Source organism: Sus scrofa, chromosome 13, assembly GCF_000003025.6.
Source record: "Sus scrofa isolate TJ Tabasco breed Duroc chromosome 13, Sscrofa11.1, whole genome shotgun sequence".
Lineage (NCBI taxonomy): Eukaryota > Metazoa > Chordata > Mammalia > Artiodactyla > Suidae > Sus > Sus scrofa.
This window is the reverse complement of record NC_010455.5, coordinates 180,974,985-180,988,743: the sequence shown is the minus strand read 5'-3', so window position 1 is coordinate 180,988,743 and position 13,759 is coordinate 180,974,985. Positions and strand designations below refer to the sequence as shown.

Here is a 13,759-nt window from a genome sequence, read left to right as displayed (position 1 = left end):
GAGAGGGCATTTGAATTGTCAATAAATAAAGATGCATTCACATTAAAAAAAAGAGAAGCATATTGTAGTCCCTTTATAGTTAAAATCTCCACTACTCATCTAGATTCATAAATTCATTAGAAATCTTTCTGGGTTCACTAGGAATAAAACAAGTCAAATTGAAAAAAAAAATTAACATACTCAACAGATAGCCAAAGTTAAAACACTGAGCAACATTAAAGGTTGGAAAAGAATGTGGGCAAAGGATACTCTAATAACTGCTGATGGCAGCAGAAATTTGTACATCACCTTCACAGAGTAATTTTACTATTTAGGAGAATAATCTGGAGAGTCATCAAATTAAGACCACACATATCTCAAAAATTGCAATTCCACTTTGGACATATACTCTAGGAAAAACCCAATACATGTTCACAATGGGACACATACAATGATATTCTTTGCAATGCTGTTTGAAACAGCAAACCCTTGGAAACATCTTAAGTTCCTCTTAAAGGTACAGTGCAGAAGCTCTTGGTGCGCTACTCATACAGTTCATCCACATTGCTTTTACACAGTGAGGGAATTTTACTATAAGCTCCCGCCACTTACTGACTGAGGGTGTTCTCTAGCTAAGAATATGCTTGAACTGCCTGGAGGCAGGCTGGAATTATAGAGTTAATGGCCTCAGGAGTACCACTCAACCAATGCCAGATGGAATTTTTTTGTTTGTTTTCCTTTTTAGGGCCGCACCTGCAGCATAAGTAAGTTCCCAGACTAGGGCTTGAATCAGAGCTGCAGATACTGGCCTACACCACAGCTACAGCAATGTGGAATCCGAGCTATGTCTGGGACCTACACCATAGCTCATGGCAATGCTTGATTCTTAACCCACTGAGTGAGGCCAGGGATCAAACCCATGTCCTTATGGATACTAGTTGGATTTGTAATCCACTGAGGATACTAGTTGGGTTTGTAATCCACTGAGAATACTAGTTGGGTCTGTAACCCACTGAGCCGCAACAGGAACTTTCAGATGGGAATCTTGAATACAGACCTTAGCCTCTCTGTCTTTGAGTTAAACAACTCTGAAATGGCTCCCAGTCTCAGTCAGATGGGAGGGAATGTGTTAATGTTATCAGAGAAATGACCAGAAATAGAAATGCTTAGAAATGGAATTACTAGTCCATAAAACTTAAATGTGTGGGAAAAGAGAAGTACAAGACAGACAAGTTTTCACGCTGACTCTGTTTTGGGCAACCAGGTAAAAGAAACACTGAGATCAAAAAGGGTTCCGGTAGAGAGAAGGTGATTTGGACATGTTATGAATGTGATGTGCCTGTGGCTAATTGTATTTACTTGTTTAAAGTTTGGGAGAGAAACATAGGCTAGAGATTGGCCAGTAATGGTATCCAAGTCATGGTGATGGATGAGATGAATAAAAGACAGAAGATAGTAAAGGAAAAGGCAGCTCAGGAAGGAGCACTGAAACTCATGAATATTTAACAAGTGAGAAGATGTTCCTACAAGTGGAAAGGAAGGAGAAAGCTAACATGATACAGGGGAACCAGTGTTCAAGAAAGGAAAATAAAACGTTTATTTCATAAATGTTCTACTGGAGGACATACTGGCAATAGATTTTTTTTTTCTTTCTTTTCAAACATGAAGACTTATTCCGAATTATTGCTGCTTCACCTTCAGTCTCATCTTTCGTCATCTTTTAGAATCTTTTGACATATACACACTATATATAAAACAGATAATGAATGAGAACCTACTGCAGAGCACAGGAAAGTCTATTCAATAGCTTGTAGTAACCAACATGGGAAAAAAAGAATGGATATATTCACATGTATGACTGATTCACTTTGCCTTATACCTGAAACTAATACAACATTGCAAGTTAACTTTTCACCAATAAAAATTAAACTTAAAAAATGTTAACCATACACAGTGGAATATGATTCAGCCATGTAAAAAGAATGAAAAATTGCCATTTGCAGCAACATGGTGGAACTTAGAGATTATCATACTATGTGAAGTAAGTCAGACAGAGAAAGACAAACATCATATTATATCATTATATGTGGAATCCTTAAAAAATACAAATCTAACAAAAAGGATTCAAAGACAGAAACAACCTCACAGACTTCAAAAAATTAACTTATGGTTAACAAAGCGGGTAAGTGAGGGGGAGGGATGGATTGGGGGTTTAGGTTTGTCAGGTGTACACTATTGCCTACGGAATGGATAGTCAATAAGGATCTACTGTAAAGCACAGGGAACTCTACCCAATATTTTGTGGTAACTTATATGGGAAAATAATCTGAAAAAGAATTGATATGTATATATGATTATACATATCATATATACATATCATGATATGTATATATGTATATATTAATATGTATATGTATTTATATATGGATACATACATATATATATAAACTGAATCACTGTTGCAGAGCTAAAATTATGACAACATTGTAAATCAACTATACTTCAATACAACTTTGAAAAATGGAAAAAAGCACTTGTGATTTTCAGAAAGTCATTTCCCATCCACATAAACATAACTTTTGCCAATATTGTCAATTTGAATCTTGATCCGTCAAAGCAGAAGTTTTGAAAATAATATTGAAAAGATACTAAATATATTTTATCTACATATCAAAATATGTAGATATGACAAATTATTTACAAAGCTGCAAAACAAGACTTCTGAAACCCTTATAAAAGACCCTGTTCCCTTATTTTTTCGCTATTGCAGAAACCCATCCTTGGGGGAAACTGTAATATGTATGCATGTGTATGTGTATGTATACATAATATGTAATATGTGTGTATGTATATACACATTTAAATGTAATGTGAAATTTCTATATTATGTAAATATAATGCTTATATATAACTGTTAACAAAGTAAAAAGAACAAGCTGAAAAATCCAAGAGAATTATCCAAAAATATGTTCTCATGTTTTTATCTCTTCCACTCTTCTATTGTGCTTAAGCCATAACTCTATTTTGGATTTAGAATAATTACACCAAAATTTCATTTTGCAAAATGCTTCCTATTTTACCCAAATTCTCTGAAATATATTCATTTACACTAACTGAGGTATGTGGATATTGCAAGTGAATACTTACCAACCTGTTAGACATACACTGGACATTCATCTTTAGAAATTTACTTTAGTCATCAAAAATAATAATGTTGCATTCACTCAGAATACAGGAAACAAGAATCACATTTCCTTTTTTTTTTTTTGCACCATTCCTTCACTCCATGATTGGTAGAGACTGCTTTTATTTGGGTTTTGCTTGTTTTTACTCTCCCTAGAATTTTCATATTCAATATGATTAAGCACAGGGCTAATTTTCATACATTATCTCATTCATTGCTTAGAAAGCATTATGAAGTAAGCATTGTTTGATGCAAAGAAGGAAACTTTTAAGAAATTAAAGATTTTCCTTAGGTAACAGAGTTAATAAGTAAGTCAGAATTTGAGCCCATGTTTTTTGTTCCAAAGCCCAAGGTCTGGGAAACTTTTCAAGATGTCAAGAACATGGTTTGGACATCTTTCCTTTGTTTCCAACATATAACAGATAAATAGAGAAAATATTAAATGAGGTCATGTAAAAGTGACGTCAAAAACAAGCCAGGTCCTTCTGTGGACGAGAGATAGAATAGAAATAGGAAGTGGGCATCAGCTGCACCAGTTGGTTTTTTGGAATAAGAGGCAAGCATTTCCCTGTCTCTAAGGTAACTAGGGTTCCACACTTGCCCCCACAAGGAGTGAAAATCAGTGCCACGTTTGCTGATTAAAACTTGAGTGTAAGACAACAGAAAAGCTGAATAGCTGACCAACCGCAGAGCCATGGTTTACATAGAGCTACTTAGCAGGGAGGCTAGAGACAGCAGCCATAATCTGGCCATCAGCGCCTGAAACAAACTGTTATTTGACTTGATGACTAGATATATGATATCCCCATTATCCGAGAGTCTGATCTGGGGATGGAGACTATGCAGGGCCAACTCTAGGATCCTAAGAGTGGTAGAGGTAACAAAGAAAGAGAGAGAGAATTTTTAAAAATCCCTCTCATTCAAGTTGAGACTGAAAACCAAAATTCCAAGACATGCAAAATCATATAAAAAGCCTGCCAGAAAAATTTTAAAAAGTTAGTCAATGCAGTCATTCCTGATGACATGAAAATAATAGATCAATTCCAGATTTTTGTAAAAACCATGTTAGTGGTCTTAAAGAGACAAAGTAAGAAAGTAACATCAATACAATTTATAAGAAAGTAAAGGTAAGCAGATAAGGTGAGTGGCATAAGAAAATAATCAATTAGATTCCCAGGGAAAAATATAATGGAAAAAAATTCCAGAGTGGATATAGTCAAAACAAGAATTAGTAAACTGGAAGATATTTCTTGAGTAAATCACAAAAAAAATGCAGCACAGAAAGATTACATAACATACTATGAAAGAATTCAAGAAATATGTATGATATACTGTGAAGATTCAACATACATATATTAGGATGTTCCAGAAAAAGAGATTAGAGCTAAAGGGAAAAGGAACCATGTTTGAGAAGAAAATTCTGTAGAGTCCTAAGATCAAAGTGGCTAGAAAAAATGGACAACCACTATGCAGAATAATAAAGGAGAATAATAAAAACCACACGGCTACTCTCTAGGAAAGCCTTTGAGGATTCATAATTTGTCAGAGATGATAGAATCTAATTCTCCAGATTCTTTCCTATATTTTGATAGAATAAATCATCTCTTAAAACAAATTGATGAGTGTAATTGAAAAGAGGATACAGGCAATATGATATTTATACTCAGTAGAGAAGGCATAAATTCACTGCAACAGATGTCTAGTGCTACCAGCACACAGGAAAAAAACCCCAGAAATTTAGTGACCATGAGATTTAAAGAAGTAAGTCAAAGAGTGTCATAACCTTAGCATATGTCCAGACCACTCTGTCACTCTTGCCTGTGAGATTATAATTGCAAACACACACACACACACACACACATTCCAGTCTGATGTGATATTGTAACAGAGGAAAAGGACAATGAATCACTTAATATGTTTAAGTAGATATAAGAGAGATGACTATATTAATCTGTAAATATAGTTCCATTGTTTCCTATTAATCTAGTACAGAATTTAAACATCCATGCAAAATTAGTCTTACATAAGTATGTTTATATATATTCATATTCTTTTTAAAAGCATGGTTTTAAAGTAATGCTATGATTGATTATGGTTTTTAAAAGATGACTTCACCTCAGTAACCAATCAATAAGTAAATAAAAATGCAAAAGACTGAAGATAACAGTTTAAGATAAATGTTAGTAAAATTTAGCAGTAGCTCTTTTTTCTTTTATGACAATGTATGAACTTAGAACAAACCCCATTCCTTTGCAGCCCCTCCCCATAGCAGGGTAACTTCCTGAGTTGTTGTTAGTACACAACTGAGGAGAATAATGAAGTTCTCTTTAATTTTTGGTCTCTGGATCGGTTTGGAGGGAATAGGTATGCAGTAAACATTTTTTTAAAAATAATCTTTGTAGCAAAGGGAAAAATTTTCAAAAGGCTCATTTTTTTGTCAAAGCTGTTCATAAATCCTCAGTCACACCTTAACTGCACTTACTGAGACACATTAGAAGAAAAACCCAAACAATTTACATCTCCGGTTTTGACCATTCATATCAAGATCACAACAAAAGACCTTATTAAAAACACTTTGGGTAATGTTGACAAGAACATCATTTGAAAAGCCCCAAAATGTTCATGCAAATAAAAACTTCAACATTTTCTCTTAAAAAAAAAAGGAAAGGTTTTCACTTTCCTATGGCACTAGTAAACAGCTAGGAACTGTGTATGTGGGCAAAGAAAGAATGAATGTAACAGGTGATGAGCATAATGAACTTGTTCTCTTAGAAAGGAATTTGCCAGCCACATTTTGCAATTGTTGAAAGAAGCTTATATCAAATCACAAGCAGAGCTCAAAAATAAGTATCCTTCTTTTAGATAGTTTTGTGTTAAAGTCAAGATTATTACTTAGTTCTACAACAGCTAAGTTCTCCATAAATATTTAGCAAAGAAGAGAGCTAAGTAATATTTCAAAACTGCTGTATAAGCGAAAACATATTCATTCTCCCTGAAAAGCTTTCCTCCCTTTATTGTAAAGTTTTTATAACTTCACAATTACTCCAATATATTTCATCCATTTATTAATTTACTTTATGAAACAGAAACTATAAATCTTAAAATATAAGAAGCTTAGTTTAGTATATTTCATTTTTAAATGATTATTCAAAATGGGTATTACAGAGGTGCTCTTTAAAAAGTTTAAATGAATATGAAACACAATAACAATGCAGACCTCTATATTCTATCAAATCAGCAGGATGGAAGACACAGTTTTCACTTCATTCATTTGGTAACATCTAATGCAGTCACTTTGTTAATAAAAATGCTTTTTAAACAAAGTCAACAATAGCGATAATATTTGGAACTCATTAAAATTATAATACTGAATTTGCAGTTTTTGCAGAAGAATCTCTTCTGTAACATTCTAGTAATACTTCCCCTAGATTCTGATTTTTTTTTTAAAGAAACACATTTAAAATAGGACTATAAGTATGGCTAAACTAAGAATTAAGCACGATTTACTCTCAGGTATTTTTCCCCAGGAAAAGCAAGCTTACTAATTGCCAAGATATTTGCACTGAAATAAAAACCACTTGGTATTGTTTCGAGATAATTATTATTTTAAAAAAAATGTGCAAAATTTCTGCAGTGAAATGTGATCAAACAAGACAGAAAGAAACAAAAGAAGTTTGCATGCTGCTTCTCGAAAGAAGCTTAAATAATCCTTTGCCAGGAATAACAACCATAAACTATAAGAAGGCAACTATTGGAATCAAAACACACTTACTTTTTAATATGTAAAGATGCACTTTTTCCCTATTTTAGATTAAAAATAAGAGGACAACCCAGTGAGTCTTGCTGGCAGTCAGATAACACACAGGCCCTGACCCTTTAACTCTCTGGAATTCTCACACAAAGCTCTTTTCATACAGACTGTGCTATATATTCCTGAGATAAGGCGGCAAAATGTGAAGCCGTGGAGAAGTGACACAAAGTTGGACTAAGTGAAATGTTTACATGTATTGTCACACCGCTGTTCCTTCATTACCTATTCCACCCCTGATTTGCCTAAAACAATATTTATTCAGGTTGGAGAGACGCATGATTTAAACAAAAGGACAATTTTAAGAAAAAGGACACCAAGACAATACAAATATTGTGTTTCTCTGTTAGCATTGCCAAGTTTAATGTGAGATCAAGCAGAAACAAAACCAGATCACTTAGAACTTTTAAGAAAGGCTCCTGCTATCATTCCCTTCAAAGCACAACAGATTTCTCTACTTGTTTTACAACACAGAAAGTAGACTTTAAGTAATATCTTAAATCTGCACTCACCATGCGAAAGCAACGGTTGCGTGGCGTAAAAGTGTGCTATTTTCTGCCCCTGTTCCATTTCAGTTTTGCCTATAGTTGTCCAACACCCAATAGCCCAGAGCTGCCACCCAGAGGCCCCTTCCACGAGCTGGCTTATTTGCCTGTCAATCTGAGTCCTGGCTTCTGTATTATGCGGCTGTGCACTTTGCTGAAGTTCTAATATCATTTCCATACGCTCCCCACCGCCTGAAGTAGGTAATTGGTTCTTTCAGCTCAATAAATACTCAGGTCACTTTTCGGGTAACTCTGAGATCAGGCTTTAAGTTGTCCACCTTCAAGTGAAAGAGTTCTTGGTTGGTGGGTGGAGAGAAGTAAGCTCACTACAGGGGAACTCAAAGTGTATTCACAACGCAGAGAAACTTCCTCTCTTTTTTCCTTCCTTGCGAGGCTGAGCTGCTAGTGACTCTCACAGAACTTAGGAATGTAAAGGGAGGACGCAAAGAGGCCCCTCCAGACAAGCCTTTCTCAATCAATTAGCTTGCAGCCATTACTTGTGACCTTAGGTCACACAGCATAAGTGTGTGGGGTGTGCCTTCGGGGGTCCCAAGGCTACTTATTACCGCTAAGATAACCAAAGCCAAGCAGACACTGGAATCTAGAAGTATTTTTAATAGAAAATATGCTAAAGATATGAAATAGTCCAAAGGTGAATTTCAAGTTTCTTTTTGCAGGAGAAACTATTAATTCAAAGATTTTTTTTTTTTTTCTGTTAAGAAGTCTCCAAATAATATATATTTTTTTCCACATTGGATCAAACAGGATTTAGAACCAAGCAGCAAGGCATTTCTTTTATATTAAATTTCAAGCTGGGAATATGGAAATGACAAAATAATTAATGCATCATAGAGTCACAGATATCACTTAATCACTTGGTTCCTAGGTTTTGTTTTAGGTTTTTTTTTTTTTTTTTGGCTTCTGACTTACCACACCTAACTGCAAAGTTAACCTATTATAAACAAAGTTCTTTATGCTTAATAACATCAAAATCATATCATTTGGGGAGATAAGAATGGTTATTTTAAACTCTTTCAAGTTTTCATATTAATGTCATGCTTTCTCTTATTCTAGTAACTCATTACACCATAATTTTGTTTTGTTCTCTAGTTAAGACAAACATTCCTCTCTTTCAAATATATGTAAAAATGAGGGCTAAACATAACCAAAAAAATGAAGCACTAAAGAGAAATGCAATCTTTTAAAACTTCAGGTTTGTTTAAACTTCATATATTAAGTTTGCTTGTCCCTTGAAAACACCTTAAAAATAGCCACTATATTATCAACAAGTTAATGACAGAAATATCAGGGAATTGTATTTCAGATCAAGTTCATGCTTTGGGATAATACAATCCAATTAAAAGCACATATTTTATACTGACTATATGGACAATCACTCCCCCCCCCACTGTCCTGCAATAGCTATCATTCAAAGGTGGATTTGCCACACCCACATTTTCTCACTCTGTTTACTCTGTGATGACACAAAACATCATCTGGTGCGGCCCTGTATAGGAATGGCAGTATTGCATATGGATGCTGAACTTAGCATTTCCATCCCATTAACCTTTACTTGGTCAATGGAATTATCTTCAAATTGGATACTGTCTGAATAAAATAAAACAAACAAACCAAAAATCCAAGAAGGAATAAAACAGGTGAGACAAGTAGGATCAGATAATAGTATCTAGTCAATAGGATTCATTTTTAAAATTGTAGTGATAGAAAATATAGTAATTAAAAGTATTAAAATCTGGGAACTATATCTAGTCACTTATGATGGAGCATGATGGAGAATAATGTGAGAAAAAGAATATATAGGCATGTGTGACTAGGTCACCTTGCTGTACAGTAGAAAATTGACAGAACCCTGTAAACCAGTTATAATGGAAAAAAATTTTAAAATATCATTAAAAAAAAAGGGTGATAAAATCAATTATGGGTGGGGGTTAGGGCAGAAATGGGTTTCCATTTTCTCCAATATACAGTAGGAGTCATTGATCAGTTTGAAAAGGGAGGTTGGCACAGCCTCTAAGTTTAAAAAAATAAAATAAATACAAATATCAAATTATTATGTTGTACACCTAAAACTAGTATAATTTTATGTCAAAACTATATCTCAAAAAATCAAACCTCCCGCAAAATTCTTTTCCCATGTAGTAACAGTATTAAAATAAAATTAAATTTAAAAGTTAATAATAATAGTAATAATAACAACAACAATGAAAATGTCTTGGCACCTTTTGGTGATTTAATTATGGTGGTTTTAATATTGAAAATAAGTATTATTCCAAAGCATTTGGGGCTACTGAAGCAATAGACATGTAGAAAATCAAGAATTCTAATTACTTCTCGAGAGATACTTAGTCTTCAAAATTTCTATGATTCGGTTTCTGTAATTCTATATTCTATTTTCATTTGTTATGAAGAACAACTTTGTTTTCCTGTTTCCTTTTTCAAAACTAACAACTACCTCCTAACAGTCAATCTACAAGGTCACGAGCCTTCAATGATAGACGTCTACAGTCATCAGCTCAAGGATCTGGCCTCTTTTGCAACAGTTTCTGCATACACAAAACAAAGGACTTTCTAATAAGTGAAGAAAGGTCACTAATAACCTAAATAAAATGTAAAAGATACACCAGCTTTTCTAAGAGTTTTGGTGATTTCATAGTCTAGAACGTATTCATTTTATGGACAGTTGACTAAGACAACCATAGACATATCTGAATTATGCACAGGTTATGAAAAGAATCCCTTTTGTGAAAGTGTGGTCTTTTACATTAAAAAGAGTACAACCAAGATACTACTGAAAATAGTTTGTCAACTTGACCCCTATCTAACTTCATTTTATGGAGAAAAAAAATCTACTACTCTAAATGTGACGGTAATTTAATCAAATATCGTAGATAATGTTTGCTAAGTTCAACTAATTTGAAAAAGATCTTAATACCTTAGATAACTTTACCTCCAAAACCCTCATTTATATTCAGAAACACCAAGTTGGGATACTTGAAAGAAATTTAAAAGTATCTTTCAATTAATGAAAAAGCCATTCAAAATGATAGTATATAATATTTCTATATGAAGTTAAAAGACATAATTTCCAAGGACTGCATAATAATAAAATATTATTATGTGGTGTTTTCATTTCCCACAATAATTCTATTCTACATCTAGGCATTTTTCCCTGTGACACTTGGGATGGCATTCACTTTTGAATAGAAGAATAGATGAACTATAATGAAAAGCTTGAAAAACATTACTATCAAACTTACAGTTTTTTAGGATATCGAATTAGCAATCTGCCATCATAAGTTGGTTTCAGCCAACTTTCTATTAAAACACCCACACAGAAAAACACATCTTACAACAATCCTAAAAACTAAGATTAATAGAGACAATTTCTTTACCATTCTTCTAAAGCTAATGATATTGACATACAAAAATAAAAAAAAAAAAAGGTAGTCTATGCACATAGATAGAGTAGTCCTTTTCAAAGTCAAGAAAGTATTTCAACATTCTTGATTGACTGCATTCAGATTCATGAACACTTTGTACCCCAAGCCTGGATTACCATGATTTTATTGGGTGTCAATAGAAGTTACTGCTTCTTGGAACAAATAGTATCCTCACAGCACCATCTTTTCCTGTGTTGGCATGAGTATTTGAAAACTGGAGGAGAGAGAAAAGACTGGCATAAATTCCCTACATTCTCCAAAACTTCGTTAAAGCAATGTAGGTGGTAGCAAAGGAAGGAAGATAGTGGAGAAAGGCACGTGTTAAAAATTGCAACTTTTTTCTGCTTGTCAAACAACAAGGTTTGGGACACAGGAGACCATCCTTACTTTTTAAAGAGCAGAGTCAGTCTCTATGTATGCTTCCTAGTCACTAACTGGGAGGTCTGCACACAACCTGTCACCCAGATGAGGAGATCAGGATTTAGTCAGCAAGAAGTGGATGGTAAGAAAACAGGTGTCATCCCATTGTAAACATGACATTGGCCATACCAAGGCTAACTTAGTGTTGAGCAAATAGAAAAAAAAATGTAAAATGGTGGCCTATATAAAAATATGAGAGAGAAAATGTGAAAAGATTATCAAAAGGAAAGCAATAACTGAATACAACATCTATTAAAGCAGACATTTTAAATACAATTCTTGAAGACAGGGCCTCTATGAGATAAGAAGAAGAAAATGACCTAAAATAAAAACAGAAAAATACAATGGAAATAGACTATTTTAAAAAGAAAAGAGAGTATACTGGATAAAGAAAAAAAAATAAAGTGAGAATAAGAAAAGAAACTCCAAAAAAAAAAAAAAAATCATGGGCATGATAAGAGGGACAAACTTTAAAAAGTAAGAAGACAAGTTTGAAGTCTATAGCAACAGTGTGGGTGAGCTCACTAGAAAAAAAATCTTAAAATATTCAACTTCACACATTTTCTCTAAGATGTCATGAAACATAAGGGAAATTTGAAAGTATGTTATGAAAGAAGGAAAGTACCTATAAAAATATGAAAAATATCAATGCACAAGGCATATAGGCTCTGGCACATTGTTTTAAAGAACAAACACCTTGATGAACAAATAATTCCAAGAAAAACAAAACAAAACAAAACAAAACAACTAAAGCAACATTGATACAGTATGAAGTTTTCCTATTATTTGACAATTCTAAAATCAATATTCTTTTTTTTTTTTTTTTTTTTTTTTTTTTTTTTTTTTTTTTATGGTCCTGCTGCATATGGAGATTCCCAGGCTAGGGGGTCGAATTGGAGCTGTATCTGCTGACTTAGGCCACAGCCACAGCAATGACAGATTCAAGTCATGTCTGTAACCTACACCACAGCTCATGGCAACGCCGGATCCTTAACCTACTGAGCAAGGCCAGGGATTGAACCTATGTCTTCATGGTTCCTAGTTGGATTCGTTTCCACTGAGCCTCGATGGAAACTCCTAAAATTAAAAATATTCTAAGTGGGTTATTCTATGCTTATGAATGTATAAATTGGAACAAACTTTCTGGAAAGCAACCACTTTATATTCAGAAAAATTCTTGCATTTTCTTTTTAGTTATCTATTTATTGAACAAATATTTATTGATTACATACTAAATGCCCAGTATTGTTTGAGGCACTGGGGATAAAATGCATAAAAAAAACAGAATTTCTGTTCTCATTTAGCTTAAATTCTAGGAGATAAAGACAGACAAGAAGGCAATAAATACAACATGTTAGGTACTGTTGAATACTAAGATGAAAATGCAGGATAACGAGAAAATGAATGATTTTCAGAAATGGTGGACATGCCATTTTACACAGAGGCTCAGGGAAATGTCTCTCTGGTATGATAATGTTAGAACAATAACCTGAGCATATTGTAGGGGGTCTATCATGGTAATATGTGGGAGAAAACACTTCCAGAGGGGCACCGGCCAGTGCAAAGACTCCAAGGTGGGGCATGATTCTCAGTAACACTGTATCAAAGATTATTATATCAATGAGTCTTTTGTAAGAAAGTCAAAGACATTTGTAAGGAATTCATTAGTGAGAAAGAACAACACTTTGCACAAAGTTATTTATAATTATCTTCAATTCTTATGATTTGTATTACATAGCCATTTTAAATCATTATTATAGGATTATTATTATTACTATTATTACTGAGTTGTTAGATGTGAACCTTGGGTAAACAAAACCAGGAATAAAACAAACTCCAGATAATACATGATTCTAAATTTGTGAGATGAGTGTCTTTGAATATAGTAAAGGGATCAAGTATCGAAATGTTGATAGCAAATGTTATCTCAAAAAAAAAAAAAAGTGGCTGTGGCATAAGCTGGCAGCTATAGCTCCAATTCAACCCCTAGCCTGGGAACTTCCATATGCAGTGGGTGTGGCCCTAAAAAGACACACACACAAGCTATCTTTATATGGCAGACTCATGTATTGCTTTACTTTTTAGTTTTTCTAAATTATTTAAATTTAACCTATATTGATTTGATTAAGGAAAAATATTAATTAAACAAAAGGAGAGGCAGACATTACTGATTTAGGTGTACTATTAATTCTAGCATTCTCTTTATCACAAACCTTGAAGCTTTAAACTTATTTTGGATTATTTACTCTCAAGTCTAGTCAGTCAGTACTTGAAAGGAGTCTTTTTTTGAAAATTAATTGAAAAGTTGCCCCTTCCCTTTTATTTCACTGCTTCTGCTTTATTACTTAAATCTGTAGGAAAA

General features: G+C 33.6%; 1 protein-coding gene across 16 annotated transcripts in view; it reads right to left on the bottom strand.

Moving 5' to 3' along the window:
- Positions 1 to 13,759, bottom strand: part of LOC106508546 — a 593,953-nt gene that overhangs the window by 382,789 nt on the left and 197,405 nt on the right. For 4 of the 16 annotated variants that reach the window (XR_002338156.1, XR_002338161.1, XR_002338158.1 and 1 more), the window contains exon 1: positions 7,484 to 12,220. The exons of the other annotated variants lie outside the window; for them this stretch is intronic. Coding sequence is in view for 1 of the 4 variants with exons in the window: in XM_021071420.1 (XP_020927079.1) it covers positions 7,484 to 7,694 (211 nt within the window). In the remaining 3 variants the exon portion in view is untranslated. Of the gene's footprint in view, positions 1 to 7,483; positions 12,221 to 13,759 lie in introns of those variants that run through there. 16 annotated transcript variants of the gene reach the window in all.